The sequence below is a fragment of the Brachyistius frenatus genome, unplaced genomic scaffold (assembly GCF_029030835.1).
Source record: "Brachyistius frenatus isolate BFR_SWC_R1_liver_20210118 unplaced genomic scaffold, ASM2903083v1 Contig_22, whole genome shotgun sequence".
Taxonomy (NCBI): domain Eukaryota; kingdom Metazoa; phylum Chordata; class Actinopteri; family Embiotocidae; genus Brachyistius; species Brachyistius frenatus.
In genome coordinates this window covers 3,738,772-3,763,082 of record NW_027210621.1, presented here as the reverse complement: position 1 = coordinate 3,763,082, position 24,311 = coordinate 3,738,772, and the positions used below count along the sequence as shown (strand labels likewise).

Here is a 24,311-nt window from a genome sequence, read left to right as displayed (position 1 = left end):
CAGACAGATTGTACATGATAGGCACATAAACAGAAATGACAGCTGCCATTAAATGTAATCATTGTGTGGGTGGTTACAAAACAAAAAAAAAAGGCATGTAATGTTTCCCAGCTGAAAATAGAGTTTGATAATAAACCAGGTGGCTTGAGGTGGTGTGATGATGCCGTACATTGCCTTTCCTGACGTAGTCGGGGTCTTTGTATATGTCTCTGGCAAGGCCGAAGTCACAGATCTTCACGATGTTGTTCTCTGACAGGAGAATGTTCCGCGCTGCCAGGTCTCTGTGGATACACTGTGGATACACACAGGACCACATATACATCATAACCATGCAGTCAGCTGTTTGCACATATGTTTTGTGTCTGTGTCTGTCCAAGTTTGTAACTGGACTGGACAATGTCTTGGCCAGACTGGGCTCTGTGGAATCATTGCTGGGTTTCTAACACCATTTGCAAAGCTGTCGAGTAACCTTAAACCGTCATGAGTGGCTTGGGGGAGAACGTCTCTCATATTAGAGAGCTGCTCACTATTTGGTTCATGTGAGATGGACTGTAGCAGGAAATGTACCTCATTGTGTTTGGGGTTTGGTAAAATAATAATAATAAGGCATTTTTTGAAGCATCTTTTTAAAGGTTCTGTGAGTTATTAAGAATCAAATCAGCTCAAAAACAATCTGAAACAATCAAATAACACTGGAGGTGACAGTTTAAACACCTCTCCACTACCTGGGTACTCAAAAAACCCAGTTTACTAAATGACTAATGAAAAATCTCAACTGAATTATTAACCAGTTTAATGGTATCTAATTCAGTCGAGTTTCTTTCAACATCACCATGTACTGACATTGACTAACACATCACTGGTGAATAAATCAAATCAGTAATACGGTGGCTTCTAATAGTTTAAGACTTCGATTAGTCCCTTCAATAAAAGTTGCTCTGAGCAGCTTTGTGCAGAGCTCTAAAAAATAGGAAGGTCTTTACTAGAACTGCAAAATAGGAGTCCTTTATGTGTAAACTGTAAACTGCTCTGATATATTCAGGGGGAAATACTGCACCTTTATAGTTATGAATGTATTTGACAGATGCAGATACTTTGCAGATTAATACTATGATACATTGTTGTCCATTTAGCTATAAAATAAGCATGAACATGAAAATGCCTCTGACACATTAATACACTGGTATAAATAAACATATAATGTAAAAGAACATCTAAAATACTATAGCAGGGCAAATGAAGCAGTTCATTTGGAAACGGTATATAATAATCTTATTTAAATCCTAAATAGTTTTAGTACACAGAATACTGTAGGAGGGAATTGTACAATGGTCACATGAATCATTTTGATGCACAAAGGACTGAACAGCTGAATGGATTCCACTCATACAGTGCAGTTCTACCTTAAAAAATAAAGCACTTCATAATTTGCCTGTCAATCCCCCATTCACACATACCTGATGGTCGTAGAGACATGACAGAAGGAGCCAGTGGACTGAACCCACTGCAGCACCTGAGCCACAGCTGCCCCCACATCAGTGATCCAGACTACAACCCACTGCCTCTGAGGCTAACCTCTGCTCACCAGGTACCACAGATCATTCACTGATTGTCGACATTGCGGTGCGGACAATTAACCTTTCTAGAGGCCAGGAACTCCATCCCACGAGCCACCTGGAAACTGTAGCAAATCAAATCTTCTATCGTCAGAGGAGTTTTCCACAAGTCCTCCACTGGATAGAGAAGAAGAGAAGACAAGGTTGGTCATGGAGAGAAAAGAACACAAAGATATTGTTTTTGTGGGATGAAGAGAAAAATAATGTGACTGAAGAATGACTCACTTTTCTCCACAGCAGGACTCTGAGTGGACGCGTTGGACGATGGACTCTGAGGACCGGTGAGTGGGGAGGAGGACGGAGAAGGTGGCTGACGAGCTCTTTGGTCCATCTGACCCGCTTCAATCATCCGCCTCATCTGGCTCTGGGTTTTCGGAGAGCGATCCTGAGTGAGGAGACAGCTCAGTGCATCACCTCCAAAATCAATATAAAAAAGCAGTTTCGTAACGCATGTGTCATTGTGAACTGAATGAACAAATTGAAAGTAAGAGTCTCTCTGAAGACAAAGCAGAACAAACACAGAAGTGTATAAATTGCATGAGTTTCTTTTGATACCCTGTAGGGGAGAAAGAACTCTCTCTTGGCTCGTAGGAAGTTGGACAGATTCCCATACTTGCAGTATTCCACTATCACCATCAGCGGACCTGGTGATACAGACGCTTTAATGTTATCTCTGTCAACAAGGCTTCAACAGTTTCAGCATGTTACATTGCTTTCACTTGAAAGAAACCAGGAAAACGATTTCTCTCCTCATTCTTCTTTCCAGCCATATTTAAAATAGTGAGGGGCTGAGTATTTCCTGCCAGGCTGCTTTTGTTTAGGATAAACCTTTTCAGATGTACCCCCCACAAAAGTGTGCTGTGTAGGTCAAAATTATTAAAAGGCAGCTGCTTTACATCTCCTTTGGTTTGCTCAACATTTCTTAGAAAAATAAATTTCACACTGAACTGGACAAACAGCAGAGCTGAAATGAAGTCAAACTGCACATGTATGTTCATGGGAAGTTTTAAAATATCTCCAAATTAAAACTTTCAGAACTACAGTGACAAAGAAGATGATCAAATTATATTGCAGTGACAATTTTATATTCATTTTTCACAGGGTGTTCACATTATTTTGTCTACACCCGGTGCAGTGAAATTGGCATATTGATCAGCTTTGGTGATTCGGTCCATCAATTTGCAATTTAAATGAAGTGTTTAAACACGTCAACCTTTTCCTACACTAACGATGAATTTGTCAGTCTGTGTACTCACCATTTGGTTTGGTGCAGGCTCCTAACAGGTTCACTACGTTCAGATGGTTCCCGATGTGAATCAGAATCTTTAACTCGGACATCAAGGCTTTGTGCTCACTGGCTGTGGCTCCGTCTGTAACACATCCCCGCAAAGTGATATTTCATTCATAAAACACATCTTATTGTGTATATTTGCAAGAGCTTATTTTACGTGCTCATTTAATAAATCATATGGGACTCAAACTGTACTGCACATACATATAGCAAAGCTATTTAGCTAACTCTTAGGCTTACAGAGTATCCGACAATACTCATATGCGTACAGTAAATATACAAAGCCAAATCCCACCCTTCAGCATCTTGACAGCCACGGTGTCCAAACTGTTGCTCTTGCTGATGCCGTAGATTGATGCTTCAATTACTTTTCCGAAGGCACCGTGGCCTAAAACCTTTCCTGTGTCAGGGGAAAGAACAGAGCAACAAAACATTCATGCTCGTTGATCTATGCAGGCCCGGGTTTTGTCTCAATGGAGTATACAAACAGTTGTGATAGGGAAGCATTTGCCAACCGTAAATGCGTATCACATCCTCAGAGACAAGGGGGAAGAATCAGAATATCAATTGCAGCGTTTGGAAAACAACATGTTCCAATAAGTTGCTGTCGCGGAACAGATGCTTTTCATTGGGGCATTTTTAAAAAGCTGTTCTGGGAATAAGCACATATTTAACATTAGCACTTTACTTGGCAGCAGTCTGCCTCGCTGGCTGGCATCCAAAGTCATGGCATTAGGGATTCTGGAAATGGAAAAGCAATTCAGTTTCATCCATCTATTTGTCCTCACACACGCCCGCATATGTCCTCACGCGCACCTCCCTCTCGTATGCTCCTCCGCCATCCAGCCATCCATCCATCCATCCAGCCATCCATCCATCCATCCATCCATCCTCTGTAACTCACCCAGTCTGAGTCTGTCTCTGGAGATCTCCCACTCAGATGAGTCATAGGGCAGGTATTCACACTGCTCATCCAGGGGCACTTCCCCCGGGTCCATGATGATCGACAGATAGCCTGTCTTTATGTCTGCCGGGTTAACCTGAAGTTCAGGTGAGAGAGGGGGCCAGTGTAAGTGAGGAAATCAGAGATCAGGATGGTCAGAGGAAAATGACGATTGTAAAGAAAGCGGTGGACACAGAGCAATAAAAAAAAAGGTTAGACAAACATGATGGTCCATGTTGAGGGAATGATTACTGTAGTATGTTATGACAGAAGTCCTTTTTGAAAATGTTTGCAGGCATTAATATGTTACTATGTTGTTTAAATCCATTTTGGACAGTTTTTTTTATTACTAAAAGGGAGTGAAACGATTTCTGGAGAAATCGTTTCACTCCCTTTTCTGGAGAAATCTTTTAGCTGCTCTTTGCCCCAACTGGCTGAAGGGTCCCATCTGTGTTTGACTGACAGCAGCTGGGAGGCAAGAGACAAACAAACTGTACTGTGTTGTGTCTTAAAGGCCACTGACAGACAGATAGTGTGTTGTTGAAGAGAAGACCACATCAGTATCTAAATGGACTGATGTGATTTGTGCAGAGTAGATGCTACTTGACATGCTGCAGCAAATCAGCTTATTAGCTACCTGTCCTGCAAAGGGACATTAGCAGTGCACGCCAGCTAATGGTGCACATGGTGCTCCATGTGTGTCCACAGTGGATGTGTTCAGTTACAATAATGAGTTTTACATCACTTGTGTTTTGGCAGCACTCAAAACTCGTATAAACGGTGATAGCAGAAAATAGATTAAAAGATTAAAAATATTCGACAAGTTGCATTTAAGTACATACAGCATAAGTAAAATGTGGCTGAAACACCTCCTGAGTAGACATGGCATAATTTTTTTATAAGAAAACTTTAACAGGAAAGTCAGTGTGACCAATGACAGATCAAGAACATAACTCTTTTATGCAAATATAGTTTAAAAGAATGTAATAGACGAAGATGGAGAACTAACAGTATTCTGATTAGTCTTTTCAATGCAAAACATGTGAATCCAAATCATTTAAAATATAAATGTTTCCCTATGGATCTTTGAGTTTCTCTCAAAGAAGAAAATAGGACATGTGACTTCCTGCTGCGGCATATTTTTAAAAAAGCAATTTAATTTCAATTATACGTTAACATGTAATTTTGGCAACTGATATTCTTTTTGTGCTGAAGAGATGGCAATCTAAGTTATGTCAAAAACAAACATACTGCAAAAATGTTTTCCGATATGCTAAAAAATTTATTGTGGTACTTTGTCAAACATTTGAATTTCCTGAAAGGTATTCAGTATTGACTATTTTCTGGTTTGAAATAGCTGCAGAATGTGACAAACCTACCAAATTTAGAAGCAGAACTATTGACAGATGTGAGAAAAAAACAACTAATTGCCTAATTAATTTGATAATGACAGCACCGCCTCGCTAATTACGCCAGAGCAACTGTGTGACATGATCTCACAAATGACCAAGTGAGGAAAAATAAACTGCAATTGGAGCCTCATTATGAAGGTGCCTGTTGTTATGCCTAATAGCAGTAAACGACTAATTGGACTGACTCAGAGCAGATACAGTATCAGTGACTCTCTCAGGGTGTAAATTACAGGCTATCTCTGAGATTAAACAGACGCCAACAGGCAAATTGTGAGTCAGAGGTCACAGTGTCTCCATCACAGTCTGCCGGTTTCTCTCTCAAACACCCAAATGCAGACACAATGAAATGTGATGTCCTCTGACCCGTTTCACATTGCAGAAGATGAGGATGAGTAAGGCCCAGAAGAAAACAGCGATGACTCCGGTCCCGATGAGGATTACAATCTCCACACTGGCCTTGTCACTTGAACCTTAGCAGAAAGAAAGGGACAAAAAAAAAAAAAAAAAAAAAAGTCACTTTTAGATGCACATCTTTTGAAAACCTCTCTATCCTGTCACATGTCTTACTTTTTACCAACTATAGGGGGCGCTGCATTACAAAGTATTTGCCCCAGCTTTCTGGCCAGCTGCTCACACCAAATCTTTAGGTTAAATCAATATGCAAATCAGACATTTACTAATTATTTTTTTTTCCATTCTTCATTAAATCACTTCAAGCAAAGCCATTAAATTATTTATTCTAAATACAAAATGCTCCAGCAGTCAATGAGTTTGATTATATAGTGGAGAGCTGTGCATAACAAAAGCACAAAACCTACAGCTGCAGTGAAAGTGCGAGAGGTGAATGACAAAAATCTGTGACCTGCACATTTTGGTGGTGAAGATGAGAGTTCCCGGGCAACTGTGATTTCAGGCTTGAGTACACTCGACAGACCACATGTTAGTGGAGAGAGTGGATGAGTAGATTCAGGTGTCCCTTTCTTTTGTGTGTGTGCGTGTGTGTGTGCGTGCGTGCGTGCGTGTGCGTGTGTGTGTGTGCGTGCGTGCGTGTGCGCGTGTGTGCGTCTGTCTCACCGATGACTCTGACGGCAGCTGAGGAGTGGACACAGCCCCGCTGGTTGCAGGCGGTGCAAGTGTAAAGACCGGCGTCCTCCTCTCGAATGCGTTGGATACTCAGCGTGCGGTTTGAATCCTGCAACTGGATCCCTGCAGAGAGAGCACGGGGTGATTGGTGAAACGCACACACACTCGAGCCCATATTTCAACAGGCTGTGAAACAATGCGCTGTGACTTGGCGCTAATCCTTCACCTCTCACATCATAAATTAAGCAACATTTTCAACAACATTCTCGCCACACCTATGGACTTCAATCAATCCTATTCATTTATAATTCCGTCGCCCTGTGGTTTGAGCCGCATGTCACAGCAGCCCCCTCTGTGAACCCAAAGCATCAGCTGTCACTCAGACCCACACTGACCCACCCCACCCTTTTATCTCCTGCAGATGTTAAGAAGAGACACACACTGAGAAAGCTAATGAGCCTTGTCTCTCGGCCTGCAAGTTTTCTGTGTGTGTGTGTGTGTGTGGTTGTGCGTGTGCGTGTGTGTGTGTGTGTGTGTGTGTGTGTGTGTGTGTGTGTGTGTGTGTGTGTGTGTGTGTGTGTGTGTGTGTGTGTGTGTGTGTGTGTGTGTGTGTGTGTGTGTGTGCCCGTTTTGGCTTTTCATAGCTGGATTGACATTTATCTTGATGAACTGCAACATCTGCTAAAAGTTGCTGGTATCTGGGTAAACATCAACAAGACATAATGTGTATGTTCTTCAATGTTTGAGTCAGATTTTAATGGTAACTTACCGGATCTGAATAACCTCGAGGGAAAACACAAGTCCTGCCACATTACGTTCCAGAGGGGGAAAACTTTCTGAGTGTGTGTGTATGTGTGGCTGCTGTGCTGGCAGGTGGGCGGTTGCACTGTTGTGTAAATGTGGTGTATCACCTGTGTGGGTGTATTCATGCACCTGACATTTGGTGGAGAGGCTGGTTGTCTTTGAACCAGGAGAGACGGGGCAGAGGTCTGCCCTCCACGTCACATTCCATCCGCAGAGACTCAGTCACATTCACAGTCTGGTTGGTGAGGCTGCGCTTATACCGAGGTGCCTCCAGAGCTGCCGAGGGAGATGGAAGCCAAAAGACAGAGACAGCGTGGCGGGGGTGGGGGGTGGGGGAGCGAAATCAACACTATGACTTGTCTGCACTGATTTCAACAGTGTGATATCAACTCAAGGGCTATAAATGCACATGATATTTATCAAACGGTCTCATAGGATTAAAAAAAAGGGCATGAAAAACCCATTGAAATGTACATTTGTCCTCTGTGCACTGATGCGAGGTTAGACAGTACACAAAATGAAGGGGGCATGAATTTGTTTGTGCATTTCAGCCCTGCAGCGTCTCGCCTATGTTTTCTGTCACTACATATTGATGCTGTGCAAACACCAGGTACTTCCTGTGCATATCGTGTGCATGTGGGTATTGAGCTGCGTGGGCACCTCTTTGTGAGTGTGTGTATTATTAAGCTTCCAGTATCAGCGTCGTCTTCACAGTGACCTATGTGTGTCTCCATTGCCACGCGTTGAGCTTTTCTCTATAATTAGCTGTGGTTAGAGTGACTGTGTTTTATGCCAGGTGATGTGTGCGTGTGTTTATCTCGAGCTGTTATCTCCATTATCCCTCACCTTTGACGGAGATGTATCTGAACAGGCACTGTTTCTCCCCGCTGCGCCTGCTCTGAGCTTCGCATACGTAATGACCCTCGTCCTGCAGCTGGATGGAGTTGATGGTGAAGTCCAAGACCCAGCTGTTGGAGGGCTCCTGGAAGGAGAGCTGGCCGTCAAGCAGGTCAGCGTATAAGTGCACGCTCCTGCAGTCTAGCTCCTGGGACTTTCCCTGCTCGTCCTGCAGGGCCCGGGGGTCAAGGCGGTACCACTGCAGCTGCTCGTAGGTGTAGTTGTCAGCGCTGCAGCAGAGAGAAACTCTCTCCTGCTCCAGGGGATTCTCTGTGGGCTGGACATCCACACTGAAGCCCTCAGGAATGGCTTTGAAGAGGAGAGAGAGGCAGGTAGGATGTTATGGATACTTTCTTGAGTTTTGTATTGCACATTAATCAAATATATTCCTTAAAACAATAAAAAAGACAATTTCTCACATAAATCCAGAGCAATGACATGCAGATAGAACCAGTATTTGCTTTAAGCTCATCAGTAAAATGGAAGACAGTGAAATTTGGTTTGTGGGGTGACAACATTTAAAAATTCAGCAGCAATTCAGTTAGCCTGGATAACCTGCAGACCAACTCCACTATGAGCAGTTTTCTTTGGCATGAAAGTCTTATGAGGCAGTGGGCAAAGCATATCAAACTTAAGACTGCATTTTTCTTGGTTGACATTTTTTGGTTGCTTTAAAAGTGGCTGACAAAATTCTTCCCAAACTCTGCTAGTACCTTCCTGTAGCAGTAGATCTGAACTGACAAGTCTCTCCACCAAATACTATATAAATATTTTAAAGGAATAAGATTTTTTTATTCTTATAGAAAAAAATGTGAAGGTTTAGTTTTCAACAGCAGGCTGTAAATAATATTTATACAGTAAATATTTCTATAAAGTATTTCTATAGGCTTACTGATCAAAGAAACGCAGATACAGAAATACATCGTCACTTCGAACAGAATCGAACTATTTACGGTCCCTTGACCTGTTGGGCCCATCTCTTTGTGACTGAGAAACCAATTCAGTAAACCATTCACGTTATTTGGTAGAAAGTAAAGTGCTGATTTAAATTCTAAATCAATTTTTTTTATTGCTGTGAGCATCATAAATTCTCTTCACCTCCATTGTAATTAGTTAAAAGCTAAATCCACAAAGACAGATCCTGTATTTCTTTGAATTATCCGCCTGGCTACATGCTGAAGCCCTGGTGGGGATTTGAGGGTAAATCTGTAAATTATTCTGTGTTTGTGTGAAATCTAACCCGACATACTCACTGGTTACATAGAAGTAGATGAGACGCTCATCCTTGCCCACTTTGTTTTCAGCTGAACACTTGTACATGATGGAAACACTGGCATTGCGAATCTGAAGCCTGCTCACTATCTGTGAGGAGAGAAAGGGAGGATGAAACTTAAAATAATCTGTAAGAAACACACATATTTTAAAAGGATGGCTGTCATGCAATTCTCTATGAGTTCACGCAAAACACATTTTTCTGTTGACAGGCAGACAAGAAGCAAACTCGCTCAGGTGTAAATGAAAAAAACAGGACGTTTGCGTGTGTGAGCATGTGTTTGTGCTCATGTGATAATTTCCTCTTATGGCGGTGGTTTATAAATGCACGTGCATCTGGATGTGTTTATAATCAGTCAGTACAGGAAGTCTGTAGAGGAAGACTGTTCTAAATATTTCTACTGTGGAAATGGCTCTTGATTGACAAATTTTGTTATGGAGCACAGAATTTGGGACACTTACATAAAAACATCACAGTTCATGGATAAGTTTGCTTACGTAAATGTCCTCATTTCTAGGTTATGTCCTAATCACGTTCTGTAATTTCTTTCTACATAATCACATTATAATATTATTCATTTTAGGATTTATGAAAAGATACTTTAGGTCTGCCCATACAAAGACATTAACAATCACAACAAGCTATAATGAACCTTTTTTCGTCCATCCACCACTTCGACAGACTTCTCAATAGTTTCAATTTCATTCATGGCATTTTCCAAGGTAATGCCCTGCCAGTTTTGACAGTCTGCAATCCTGTCACTCCTGCCCTTCCTGTCTCGTCGGACCCTGGAAAGAAGCACAGGCACATTCATGACATCACCCCTCATTGACATGTACAGCAGACACTGGGCCAAATTCAGAAGCACCCCAACCATAGCCCGAGACTTTATGAGAATGTTTTATCCATACACTGGATTACATTTTCAGATCAGCTTGTATGCCAAAGCTGAGGCAATTATGCCAAGTGTCCTGGCAACTAATGGAAAAACTACGGTATACATTTTTAATATTATGATCCACAGTGTGAACATACATTATAGCAGAACTAACGAAACATGAAACTGAATTTTATTTAGCAATTTCTCCTGAATGCAACTACTCTACATTACAGGAAGATAATCAGGGTCAGTTTCATGTTTACTATCTACATAATCTACAAACCTCATACATGTCATAAATAAATCAATAATAATAATACATAAATATCATTATAGATAGACATAAATAACTCAATCTGAAGAACACTGTGTCGATTTGGATTTCCTCATAATATTTTATTGACAACAAACAACCCTGACTTTCCTCTACTACTATCAGGTCACATTTTTAAATTGTACAACACTTTGGATTGTGAACAAATTTTATAGCAAGCTAACATGCTAAATTATGATAAGTTAAACATGTTAAACATTATACCTGCTTCAATTAAACAATCAAAATATCATTTAACATTGTGGTTGTGAGAATGTTAGCATACTGAGTGAGAGTGTAAGAATTATATACCTGGTAGTGTGAAAAAGACATTGAAATAACATTGAGATCATAACAGGCAGATAAACTCGCAGCTAACCTTGTTTTCACAAATAAACAAAATCTGCTTCTAAATAGTCACTGATTAAGACATTATATCTCATTTGCTTTATCAATAAAGTGGGGCTGCGATTTCAAGGTCCTGCCAATACACCCGTGTCTCTGCAACTCCTTTACTCAGAGCAGTTTTCAATTGTCATCCCCTCTTTTTTATGGAATCAAATTACCACTTATAAAACCAAATAAATGAACACTTGAATGAAGCTGCATCTGTGTGATCAAGACCATCAAAAATGACAGACACCCTTTTCAGGAAAAATTTGTTTAAAGTGTACTTTGATTATTTTAGCTTGACCCATGCCCTGCATCCGCTAACACAGAGGGGGTGGGGTTGATGACCTATACTGCAACCAGCCACCTGAGGCTGATTAACATGTCTGGGTTTGACTTTTGGGAAGCAATGTTGTCTAGATGTTGTCTATCTTCCTGTGCAGTCTATAGTTTAACCTGCCCCAGTCATGATTGTTTTGCCAGATATGGGCTAGTACGGCAGAAAAACCTAATTAGCATCCATGTAAAGGTCCTGGAGCGGATACTTCTGATAAAAAAAAAAAAAAAAAAAAAGAGCCTCTGTGTTCAGAGGAAGGAATCATTAATTGGAGTTTCCAGGAGGTGCATTTTATTCAACTTTTTTTCCTTTGTGGTAGGACAACCTATTCTTTGCTGGCTGTTGCTTCATATCTAGCATACAAATATCCTGGTATTGATCTTCTTATCTAACTCAGCAACAGAAGGTCTAACTTTTCCCTTAACTAAAAAACTTTAATAGAAAGTCTTATCATTTTGTGTGGACCTGCTGTTTGTCACTAAAAGGGAGGAAAATCCCAGCAGTGACAGTGAGAGCGGATTTATGTCCCCGCAACAAACACACATGGTTCTTATCAAGCAAGGCCACTCTTCTTGAAGTAATCTCAGATAAAAGTTCTGAGAAAATTCCTGCACCACTACAATGACAAAAGTACAGTAGTAATGAAGTACACTTCATTTTGGAAACACTTCAGAATTAATCCACATTGTACTACCACTCTTTAAAAAAGGATTTAAAAAGGAAATTCAATTCTGTTATGATCATCCATGTTACACGATCACTGACTCTTCCTAATCAGGAGCTATTTGTTGCACCCGTGATGTTCCCCCTCACCTGGTGACCTTCAGCCTGGGAGGTTATATAGCCACTTAGGTTTGGTGCTCAGTTATGTGTGTGTGTTTCCAGAAGGTCAACACCTTTAGTTGACTGGCTGGTTTGCTGTGTTTGAAGTTGGAATTTTTTTTTACATTTTTGTTGTTGAACCTCATGCCTGCCTTAAATTCTGATTCTGTTCCCCTTCCCAGTGACCCCTAACTGTGATTTTGATTGTTTGGGTCCAATTCTTTTGTTTTTCTATAGTTTCGATAGACGTTGTGGGAGTTGTACTTTCACAGCTTCTTTTCCATGACCAAAACTGCCCTACTTTATTGCTTTGTTCCCCCCAATACGTGCAGTGCTTCTATTTAGTTTCCCTACTAGCGACCCCCGTTTGTCATGTTTGGTGTTTTTTGGAAACGTAACAATTCTGATACACTGAAAAAGGTCAAAACAACCGTGATCAGTCAGCACACATGAAATGTCATAGCAGATGCAGAGCGCATGAGACAGAATATGAACTGAGCAATTTGAGCTAAACTTCAGCCGAACCTGCTACATGTTGTTTGTTTCAGACTGTGCTGCTTATATGAACATGTTGGGCAGCTATTGTCTGCATTTATGTTGCATGTAGACATGTAGGAAAGTCAGAACAGCAATAACTTCAGAATTTAAGCATTGGAGGAAGAAGTTGGAGGGAGGTGAATAATCAATGGATATTCAGCCGAGGCAGCCACAACACTGGGGCTTAAAGAACATAACTGAATGTGGCTGTCGGAAAGAATCCGTGTTATCATGTTGTGCATTTCACACAAGATGGAGAAAGGTAGGAAAAAGCCCAGGGCAATGTGTGTGTCATATATATTGCACTCTGATGGACCCAAACACATCTCTGCGATTTATGTGCATTTGTGAATCGAGTCTGTGTGTGTTGTGTCTGTGTGCATTTATGGGTTTTCTTTTGCATGTCAGAAAGTGCCACTGCTGTGTGAGAGCTGGACTGTGGCGGATCAGGAGCAGAACAACAGGCACATTATTACAGTGGGGGAGGAAGCTGGCTGGACATCGAGCAGTCACTATCCTTTATTCTGCTCTTTCCTCTATACTTTATATACACTTTTCCCTTTTTACATTACATTACATTTCATTTAGCTGACGCTTTTGTCCAAAGCGACTTGCAATAAGTGCATTTCGACCATGAGGGTACAAAACCCAGAACAACAAGAATCAAGAAAATACAATTTCTTCAAGAAAGCCAAACTACAAAGTGCTGTACGTAAGTGCCATTTTAAGCGCTACTAAAGTGCTACCTATTCAAGGTAAAGTCGGAAGAGAAGTGCTTTTAGTTTGCGGCGGAAGATGTACAGAGTTTCCGCTGTCCTGATGTCGTTGGGGAGCTCATTCCACCATTTAGGAGCCAGGACAGCAAACAGTCGTGATTTTGTAGAGTGTTTAGCTCGCAGCGAGGGAGCAACAAGCCGATTGGTGGATGCAGAGCGGAGTGAACGGGCTGGGGTGTAGGGTTGGACCATGTCCTGGATGTACACTGGACCCGATCTGTTCGCAGCACGGTACGCAAATACCAATGTGTTGAAACAGATGCGGGCAGCTACTGGTAACCAGTGAAGGGAGCGGAGGAGCGGAGTAGTTTTCAGCCACCCCCACTTCTATTTATTCACCAACTCTTTTTTTTTTTTTTTGTTATCATCTCCTTCTCGTCTTCACTCAGGGCCAGTGGATCATTTCACACTGACCTCCTCTTGTTATCTGGCCTTATATAACGCTTCATGCACTGCAACCCACTCCTCTCCTCCTCTCAGCCCTGTTTGATCAAACCTAATCTTCTTTCACATTGGATTGCAAAAATATCATGAATGTATCTGGAACAGAAAGTTTTTCTTACACTCTGCTTTGGGTGCTGTTGAGAACACAGGGGCCCCAAGCCCTCCACTGCCAGCTGACGTTGGGAGCGGGGAGCCCATAGGCGGTACATGTTAGCGTCTGGCTGCTGCCGCTGGGGTAGGGACTGGACGGATCTGCCACTTCTTTCTCATGAATCTGTGGGGGAACTGAGGAAGAGGAGAGCTAAGCCAATCAACCAGTCAGCCATAATATTTAGGATGACAGGCATATCCCATTATACTGTATGTTCATTGAGTAGATTCCAGTCCATCATGGAGAACACAAATCAACCTCTTAATGCAATTCATAGATAACCTTAAATTTTGGTTTCGTGGAGGCTATTTCAACCAGTTTGTTTTCTGTGTATTTTGTTTGCACTTTGTATAGACGCACTATGAGAATGTAAGCTGATCTTCAAAACTTTCTGTACATCAGTTCTTTGTTGATGCAATTGTGATGTTTTATTTTTTATTCAATAATAAAATTTTAAAAAAATAAAAAAACTCACATAGGAGTATATGCTCATATTACACCTTTTTTGTTGTTGTAATAAAGCAATAATCATTATACCTCCATGGTGAACCATCATGCATATATTCTGTGTTCTTTTACTTAGAAAACCAGTAAATCTCTACAGTTAACTGTTGCACATCCGCAAAACATCTGGTGCGATTTCCTCCGAGGGTACACGGACCAACATACCATTGACAACAAGCGTGATGTTGAGCCTCCTCTCCAGCAAAGCGGCACTGTTTTTCAGCACTACTGTGTAGAGCCCAGAATCCTCCTGACAAACATCCTTAATCTCCAACACGTGGTTACTGTGCATCCTCATTCTTTTCATCTTGAACTCCGGGCGCTGGTTTATCAGCTTTCCGTCTTTACACCTGGACACGAAATACAGCAGTGAATAGACTCCTGCTGAGGTGCTTTGCCTCTGAATTAATCTGAAAATCTCCACTGTGTGAGGCCTAATTATGCTTTTAAAAATCTCCCATTACATTTGATGAACACACCAGAGAGTCTTATCTTACCATTGTGTATCAGGTGTGGGGAAGGCAGACACATTTACTTGTAATTTGAACGACTTCTGGCCAGCAGTCACCTCCACCATAGGTCCATTGCTGTAGTCGAGGTTGATAAATGGTCTTTCTGGAATTACAGGCATTCAGTCATTTACATAAAGTAGTTACTGCTTCAAAAGCGTAAAGTTCGAAGGCTTTGTAGATTGTAGAAGCTGTAGAAGTCAGCTTGGATTCATTGCACTGACTGGAATCAAATGACTGCAGACAGTCATGCATCAAAATGTCAAAAGAAATGTGTGTGTGTGTGTGTGTGTGTGTGTGTGTGTGTGTGTGTGTGTGTGTGTGTGTGTGTGTGTGTGTGTGTGTGTGTGTGTGTGTGTGTTCAGTATGTTTACTACTTTGCCAATAAATTGCATTGTACTGAAAGGGTGATTTGAAAAGCTTCTGTTGATATTTAAACTCGTTTCTTGATGTAACTCAGAGTCACCATTAGAACCAGCCACCTTTCAAGACATTTGAGAGATTATTATCTTTAAAACAAAACATTACAATTTTGTCTCAGTGAGAATCTTATTATCAAAATGTGAGGATGACACATTTAAGCAACAGCCAGTTCTTAATCTGATATGACCAGTGGGTAATGGTGGTTTTTGTTAGCAATTGGTGCCAAAGTAAACCTACATTAATACTGCTTTTTCATGGACGTTAATGAATCACTGGCTCTTGTTAGACCACATTATAGCATTTACTATCTCACAGTTGCAAGTAACATATGTTTGCTTTTTTTTTTTTAGAAATGCTAGCGAGAGGGACTTTACAGATGGCAGTTTCCGTTTGTTGGGCCATCACTTTGTTCCAGACTGAAATATCTCAACAGTTATTGGATAAATTACATTCACATATGCAGTATCCCCTAAACATTTTCCTACCATGAACGTCTAATTTGTGGGTTTTAGTGAAACACTTTTTGCCAACTAATGGGTGGATTCTTAATGACTGAATCTAATGACTTCGGTAATCCCTGATATCTAATATAATGCTGATAACTTGCCCAAAACCATTTGTTTAACTTCAGCATGTTGTCAGTAGTCAGCATGTTGCTGTTATATTTAGCTAAATGTGAAATTTAGGGAGCTTGAGCTATCAAAACACGACAGTGTAAAAGCCTGGTATTTGGCTGGACCGTGTATGAAATGCTATCGGGCTTTTAATTTGAAATACGCTCGTTTAATTTGAAATGGAAACAGGAAGAGTGTTGCATTCTGCTGACCAGTGCTGATTTCTTCAGTCAGACATCAGTCATTCGGCCAGCCAACAGTGTAACTTTATCACTCATTAAATGACTGACGTTGTATTTTGTGCCCCACTGTTGCAGTCCAGCCAAAAAAAAAAACAGGCCAGGCTGTACAGTAAACGTAGTCTGTTTTGTGCAACTGCTTACCGTGAACTATAACCTGAGTTTGTTGGGTTAGTGTTCTTTCCATGCTGGTGACGTTGCAGATGTACGGTCCAGTGTCTGTAACATTAACACTGTGGATCGTCAGGATGCTCACAGCCTCTGTGGCATGAGACAGAGATTCACGATGAGACTTAGTTTCCACCCAACTGTTGGTCTGGTGAGGAGGAGCAGACAGTGAGTATCATCAGACTCCATCTGAGATTCAGGCTTTTTATTTACTGATGCAACATGTGACCATCGGCTGAGTACCTGTTTGCCAGGGTAACTCCACTGAATGTCCACCCCAGCGTCGAACTCCACCAGCGCTGTGCAGTTCAGGGTGAGGGCCTCTCCCACTATCAGCTCTACCGGGTCCTCAGGAAACAGCTTGACATCGTAAACCTGACTTCCTGTCCAGGAAAAAGAAAAAGGGGGAGGGAGAGACAGTTGGACAGAGGGAGGGAGACAGTGAGAGAGGTCACAGTGACATCGTCAGCAGTTTTTCCTTCCTCACAGGACCAGAGGAAATAACTTTACTTTGGACCAGAGGAGGCATCCTACTTTAAAGAGGCTGTCCATCAAAACCTCACACACTTTCCATTCATGTGTCAAGCCATATTACTGAGGGAAATTAAACTGGAATACAGTGAAGCCTCATTTAAAGATAAGCGAGAAAAAAGAAGAAAGCCTTGTACACTGGCCAGTCTACCTGATATTCAAGCCATATTTCTCTGCAGTCCCTGGAAATGACACAGCATGTAAAAAACAAACTGTGCTGGTGATGTCTGTGCAGCAGCCCATGATTTCCTGATTGTTTAAACACTTCATTGGAGTTCAGAGTGAAGACTCGCTCTGAGTTTCTCCCGTGACTGATGTAGCTATTACTTTTGGCCAGCAGCTGTTGGTATGAGTTTCTTTCACCCTCTGAAGAGAGGGGTAAATGATCTCACACAACATAGCACTGAGCCTCAGGGTCCCTCAGAGTACACTCACAATGAGAGTGAACCTCAAGCCAAAGTCTTGCCTCTTCATTTTCGTCTCCTAACATTGAATTACGCCTTAACTGTCCTTCTTTTTCTTTCTTGTCTTTTTAGTTCTGCTGCCCTAATGGCTCACACCCCACATTAAAAGGAGTAGTTGCTCTTGAGGAAATTACATAATTAAATAAAAGCCTTGAAATTGTCAGCATTAGGGCAGAATTGACTCAGTGGCTGTCACGCAGAATTATGATGACGAGGCAGTCGGTCTTTGATTTTCAGTTTTTGATTTTCCAGATAATTTCTTCCTCAACATGAGCAGTCACAAATCTCCTTCAAATATTTGTACTGGGTCAGGAGTGTTTTTAAAAGCTGAGGTTAGCTATGATTCTTTACATAGCTGCTGGGCTTCCTGCTGAAATTCAGACTGGTCTTTTTAAACCTTTGGAGTTAACGTAGATACATTGTAGTGTGTTTTTTTTTTTTTTACCCGTGGTGTGGATCACGTAGCTGGCAGATTGGTACTCTTTGCCTCCCAGCGTGGCCACACACAAAACTGCTATGACCAGCCTGCTGTCTATGACTTGTCTGGGAATGGACCAGCCTCGCTTGTTGTCCCATGTCATTCCTTTCTTCTCCAGAGGCGTGGGATGCTGAGTTGACACATAGATGCACAAAAATAATTTGTAGTAGCTCAAATCATCAATCAAAGCATCACTTGACAGCTTCAAACTGGAGGAATACAGTGTGAGAAGTCTATAAAGAGTGCAAACCGCGTTGAGAGTGACATTCAGATCGGGCACTGTGACCAGACATGGCACTATGACATGTGTGGAGAAGCGTGTGATAAAAATGGTCTCCAGGCCGTTTCCGGTGCTGTGGCTGGGGCTGCTTCTCTGGAGGAAGGGCTGCTCAGGGTCTGGAGGCAGATAGAAAAAAAAAGAACCTGTGAAATCTTAACACTGAACCCAGCTAGGGTAATGGCAGCTATTACTAAGGTAACCTCATGAAAAGACAGCTGGATCATTCAAGGCCTGATAATGACCCCCAAAGATATACCTTATGAAGAGTTTACCATGATTACCAGCAGCTCAGTCTCTCTACAGCTAACATTATTACATGTCTGCTGACAAATGGACTGCAGAGGGGTTTAATCCTCCTCTAATACTGTTACAATGTCACCTTAAGGGGTTCTGTTAGAGGAAAATATCCCTCCAGTGTTTCATCTTTAACACCTTTTATGTTTCCCCTTTTATTGTCTGAATCACAGCGACTGGTGCACAGGGCTTTGGAAGACATCCCAGCAAGTGTATCCCCAATTTACATGTCAGCTGTTATCTCCACAAAACATCATATTAAAACCGCAAGAGGGCACATTATATAATAAAAATGCTTATATGTGTGGCTTTCCTCTCAGTAGCAGTCAAAGATGTTGTATGACCACAACCTCCCCGCTTCTTTTCTTATTTCTTTTTTTTTTTTTTTTTTTTTTTGCTAAGCCTTCTCTTATTTTCATTTTTTTTTTCTGCAGCACTCACAGCTATTACTTCAAGCTGATCTAAGGCCAAACACAGGGTCTTATAGAGAGGCTTATATTTCTGCCCTGCGGTGCTCTAAAAACACACAAGTAACAGAAATAATACACAACTCCTGCAGTTTAGGCTCTTCGCAATAAATCACTGCATGAAGAGGAGATCTCCCACCCGAGGCAAGACAAATTCGCAAAGCACCAGAGGGTATGAGAATTGGTTTGTGCACGAGAAAGTCAGTGAAAAGTGTGTGTGTGTGTGTGTGTGTGTGTGTGTGTGTGTGTGTGTGTGTGTGTGTGTGTGTGTGTGTGTGTGTGTGTGTGTGTGTGTGTGTGTGTGTGTGTGTGTGTGTGTGTGTGTGAGAGGTGTTTGTGGGTTTTACGTGTGCCTGTATTCATGCATTCAGGCCATACTGTACATTTATATGTGTGTTTGGACGACAACGTGCAGCGCAGACGGGTTAAGAGTCAACATCTGCCTGCCAAACTGAGTCCACATGTGTCCCCTCTCATCCCACCACAGGCTGGGCCTAATTTATGGCTGCCAATTCATCTGCTTCTGATCAGCCCCCTGGTTAGATCTGTGGAAACTGTTTTGCCACCTTGTCAGGAGGGATAAACATGCGTTTCACATGAGTGGACCGGTCAGCAGGACTCCCCCTACATGACAATTATCTGTCTCTCTATCTAGTCTTTCTTCTACCTCTCTCCCAAAGCACATGGAGCGAGGGAAATAAAGAGACAACCCTTAAGGCAAAACTCAAATAAACCTGAGTATGACACACCATGAGTTTAGAAGAGAAAATATTTGCAGCAAAACACATTATATTGTGCAGATTTGACACATAAAAACACACAACACCCTGTGAGAAGGTGAATTTAAAGAAATGAATAACCTCTCTAATTGGAAAAGTGAATAAGATGATCATTATCAAAAGCTTTGCATCTCTAATTTCCGACACATCAATCCAGTCAACTTCCAGGGTGTCACTGGGGCAAACTCAACAACTTCCAAGTGTAATAACGCAGCGGCCGCTTTGATATTGACGTAATACTCAAACAGGAGATCTGTTTCAGTGGGACAGCAATGGTTTTCTTGTGAGCTTCCCAAGGAAAACCGAAATAAAGACGAAAGGTTCCAAACCAAAGAGCTGCAGACCAGGTCAGGCAGGCGAGGAGGGGAAGCACGCTCTCTTTAAAAACAACTTCAACAGCAAAGCAAACCCACAAACATGCAGACTGACCATGGTATGAAATGATTTCTAAATGGAAGAGAAACCTGGAAATTAGATGCTTTCATTTTCGTGGTTTATATGCACTAAGCACACTTTTGAAAATTACCTTTTAAATGAAATGGGAAAAGGATTAAATCCGTCTTTTATAATGAAGAATTTATGCTGAGCCAGTTGGGTGAATAAGCCAGTATGTGTGTGTGTGTGTGTGTGTGTGTGTGTGTGTGTGTGTGTGTGTGTGTGTGTGTGTGTGTGTGTGTGTGTGTGTGTGTGTGTGTGTGTGTGTGTGTGTGTGTGTGTGTGTGTGTGTGTGTGTGTGTGTGTGTGTGTGTGTGCGTGACTCACCCCTGACAAAGACATAAATGCTGACGGCAGTGGTGCCGTCAATGATGGCCTTGACATCCTTATAATAGCAGCGGTAGTAGCCTGTGTCTTTGCCCTGCGCCCTGTTCAGGACCAGCCTCTTGCAGTACGGCTTCCCAGGCTGCCCCGGACACTCACTGATTAGGGCCCCCCTCTGCACTGGGGCCCCCTGGGCCGTTGGGGCCCCAGTGGCTGGCAACTGGGCCTGACGGTCAGTTAGCTCCTGTCCAACCACGGTCTGATCAGGCCAGGCCCAGGCCAGAGTGCGCTGTCCCCTGAGGAGACATCCGGTCAAAGGACATGGAACAGATTAGATGTTAATATAAACTTTTCGATAACACATAATAATTAACAGGTCAAATTAGAAAGTAAATTATTTAAAGACATTTAATTTCAGTTCCTGTATTAGTCTTTCATTCAGTCAGCGTCACATAAACCATTAAAGTTGAGAAGTGTTTGTGTGCCTGTGAAAGTGGAGTGTGTGTGTGTGTGTGTGTGTGTGTGTGTGTGTGTGTGTGTGTGTGTGTGTGTGTGTGTGTGTGTGTGTGTGTGTGTGTGTGTGTGTGTGTGTGTGTGTGTGTGTGTGTGTGTGTGTGTGCGTGTGATGCTATAAATTCCTCTGTGCATCCACACATTTCTGTTTGCTTTACGCTTTGTCACATAAATTCAGTCCTGTTAACCCGGAGGCATGATGAGCGACACTGAGTGGAGTCGTAATGGCTGTTTGAAAACTGATAGCTGTGATTTCATCACCTGCCTACACCAAATATAAATGTCAAAAATTTGCAGATGGAGCCAAAATGTGATGATTGGAAATCACATACAAATGACAGAGGGCAATGGAAGTATTGAGCAGGTTATTTATATTCAGCCTTTGTGAATAACATCCACCTATCTGGAGTCTAGAACATTGTGCACCGTAGAGTCTAAATGACTCAAATGAAATGGATTTCCTCTCGTGAAATTCTCAGTGGAGTGGACATGTGAGGTTTACATGAAAACAACTGTTTAAGACCTGAGTTGGGAAGAGTCCAAAAGTACCACCAGCTCTCCAAAGACAGCATTATTATTTTTTGTTTTGTTTTGGGTTTTTTTTACCACAGAAACTAAATGGTTGATGGAGTGGAGAATGGACAGCTTGGCAGGAGACAGCGCAGTTCAGATTTCATGAGGATAAGGGATGGTTATTACGAGCGAATTTATATCTTACACAGGCTCAGGTTAAATCAGAGCTGGCTATGTTTAAGAACAAAAAATCTGATTGTGTCTTATAAGAAACTGACTTTTGTTTGTATGATTTAGAAAATGGGAGAGAACCCCTTTTTCTGTTCAAGGGTTTCTTTGTGCACATAGATTTTTCTTATTCAAACTGATTATTTAATGATAATCATGGGTGAAATAGTTTATGTTTTTAACACTTCAAGTCCTCTGAGAAAAACTTTAGATTTGGGGATTCTTAAATAAAACTGAATTAACAATTCTTTAAGAAAAACAAAGTACTGTGAAAACTGCACTGAAAAGTGTCCAATAGCATAGTGAATAGAACCTTTATTTTAAAATATAAGAATAACATCTTGAAAAACACTCAGTTACAAGTAACAGTCCAACATTCAAAGGTAGGTTAAAGTAGTTTTCTTTAATTCTGAATTTTTATTACTGATACATTAATTACCATGTGGCTGTCTTTTAAAGTTGCTTGAGGTGCTGTTAATGTTTTGACTATCAAATTATCTGACGAAAAGCTGGAACCATGAAATGTTTGACTTTTTGTATGAAATATTGAAGCTAAGTTATTCCTTCTATAACAAAGCACCCTATTTTATTTCATATTTTTGCATGTAAACTATAAGTAAAAATAAAAACTGACTATATCTGTTAACTGTAGTGGTGTAAAAAGTATACTATTTCTCCCTGTAGTGGATTAGTACAAGTGATCCATATTGATTTTTTCACTTTCTGACAGGACAAGCAGTGATTCCCAGAGCAGCACACACACATACCTGCATGTAACAGTGAGTGTTTTGTGGACTGGAATCACGATGTCGTCTTTGGAGCTGTCGAGGATGGGTGGAGTCATAGAAAAGCCTATCACCAGACCTGAGGGAGCGAACACAGCAATTTAGTTAGATTCATGTTGCACAGGTCACTCAGGACCTAGTGGGTTTGACAGAGCTGCTGGTAGGCTGTCAAATCTTCAAAACACATCAGGAATCTGAAATCTGACACGTTGTTCATTACATTTACAAGCTGTAAGGCAATCTGCAGCTGAAGAACTCGGCCCTCGATGCAGAAAAACCCCCCAGGCAGCGAACTCATGGCCCACTCAGGAGGCGGTGCTGCCCTGCTGAAACAGCCACAGAGACCATTTGCCCTTTGATTCATTCCCTATGCATTCACTTTCACCGACTCGCGCTTGTTTAACATGGCCGGTCTAGAATGTCATTACTGTCCCAGATTCCCCACAGGGTGCTATTAGTGCTTAGTCAGACTCTGCACCTACAGTCTATCACACATAAAAGTGTCACAATGACTTATGCCCCACCTGGATATCATTAGAGATGAAAACACACACAGAGCAACAGCAGCATCTGAGAGGGTGTACGGAAGTGAAGAGGCTCTCTGCGCATTTACCAAACAAATGATGACCATTTTTCACAATAGACTCTGTGTTTGTTTGAAAATGATTGCGATATGTGAGCGTTAATGTACAGTAGGTTGGCACTTTCCCAGCTCCGCATTCTCCCACTTTTCAAGGACAAATAGAGCTGCATCTAAAACACTTGAAAGCCTTTATTAAACACATGTCAAACACTGATATAAATATCCTTTTGTTTAGGAAAGGAAAAAAATTGGGGTCAAGCTAAATGTAAAACAGAGCACTTTGTTTTGTTTTTTCTTACATTATTTACATTAAGACAGACAACTGACCTGGCACTACTGCTAGAAGCAGTCAGTCATAACCTGCTGCCAATCAGAACCCAGAGTTCTGCGCAGCAGCAATTGTTGTACACAAACCCTGTTTCTCCAACACATCCTGCTGCCCAGGGAGAACAATAGAGCAAAGTTATTCTTATGTAAATATTTTCTTAATCATGTTAACAGTCAAGGCTGATCCCTGTGGAAAGAGACAGATCAGTCCAGGTTCCTTCCAAGACTGCAAGAAACTCAATGATACCTTTAACCTTAAGAGGTCAGTGCTGAATGCAGTAGAGCAAAAATAGATTGTCGATATTAGAAACTTTGTATTAAAGGAATAATTTGAGACTGAGAGGATTATATGCTGATTAGCTCTTTTGCTCATATACTTATGTCAGGAAATCAATACCACTCTCCAGAACCTGTCAGTAAATGTATATACTATAGTACCTTTCACCGTGAAAAGTCACAAAGTGCTTAAGCAAAGTAAAAACTGTATAAAAACAGTTTAAGAAAAACTGTAAAAATTAAAAAACAATAAAACATAAGCAAAATCCACAATGAGCAGCCTTGGAAGCTATACTGTCTGAAGCAATCAGTCTTATCAGGTTTAAAGGAGACATACAGTACAGCTGAATGTCATCAGTGTAACAGTGATATGGTACCTTTAAATTTGATAATAACATGACCTAAGGTCAGCATAAACCAATAATATAGGACCCAAAACAGACTCCTGGGGCACGCCAGAAGAGAGCACCAGTTTCAGACATGTACAGACCAAACGACACAGATAAACTCTTATATCTGAGAAAAAGGAGAAAAAATGGTAAATGGTCTGTACTTGTATAGTGCTTTATCACCTTTTGGTCTCAAAGTGCTTTAACATGGTTTTCCCA

General features: G+C 41.4%; 1 protein-coding gene across 2 annotated transcripts in view; it reads right to left on the bottom strand.

Moving 5' to 3' along the window:
* Nucleotides 1–24,311, bottom strand: part of flt4 (fms related receptor tyrosine kinase 4) — a 43,159-nt gene that overhangs the window by 3,988 nt on the left and 14,860 nt on the right. For both annotated transcript variants that reach the window (XM_069696961.1, XM_069696962.1), the window contains exons 2-23: nt 22,500–22,596; nt 20,482–20,774; nt 18,150–18,295; nt 17,867–18,029; nt 16,670–16,809; nt 16,403–16,574; nt 14,971–15,088; nt 14,639–14,823; nt 13,938–14,103; nt 9,972–10,107; nt 9,300–9,408; nt 7,996–8,355; nt 7,279–7,425; nt 6,337–6,468; nt 5,626–5,732; nt 3,812–3,947; nt 3,203–3,307; nt 2,873–2,986; nt 2,172–2,260; nt 1,842–2,001; nt 1,639–1,733; nt 170–292 (exon numbers count right to left, since the gene is read on the bottom strand). In XM_069696961.1, the coding sequence (XP_069553062.1) occupies nt 170–292; nt 1,639–1,733; nt 1,842–2,001; nt 2,172–2,260; nt 2,873–2,986; nt 3,203–3,307; nt 3,812–3,947; nt 5,626–5,732; nt 6,337–6,468; nt 7,279–7,425; nt 7,996–8,355; nt 9,300–9,408; nt 9,972–10,107; nt 13,938–14,103; nt 14,639–14,823; nt 14,971–15,088; nt 16,403–16,574; nt 16,670–16,809; nt 17,867–18,029; nt 18,150–18,295; nt 20,482–20,774; nt 22,500–22,596 (3,293 nt within the window). The remainder of the gene's footprint in view (nt 1–169; nt 293–1,638; nt 1,734–1,841; nt 2,002–2,171; nt 2,261–2,872; nt 2,987–3,202; nt 3,308–3,811; nt 3,948–5,625; nt 5,733–6,336; nt 6,469–7,278; nt 7,426–7,995; nt 8,356–9,299; nt 9,409–9,971; nt 10,108–13,937; nt 14,104–14,638; nt 14,824–14,970; nt 15,089–16,402; nt 16,575–16,669; nt 16,810–17,866; nt 18,030–18,149; nt 18,296–20,481; nt 20,775–22,499; nt 22,597–24,311) is intronic.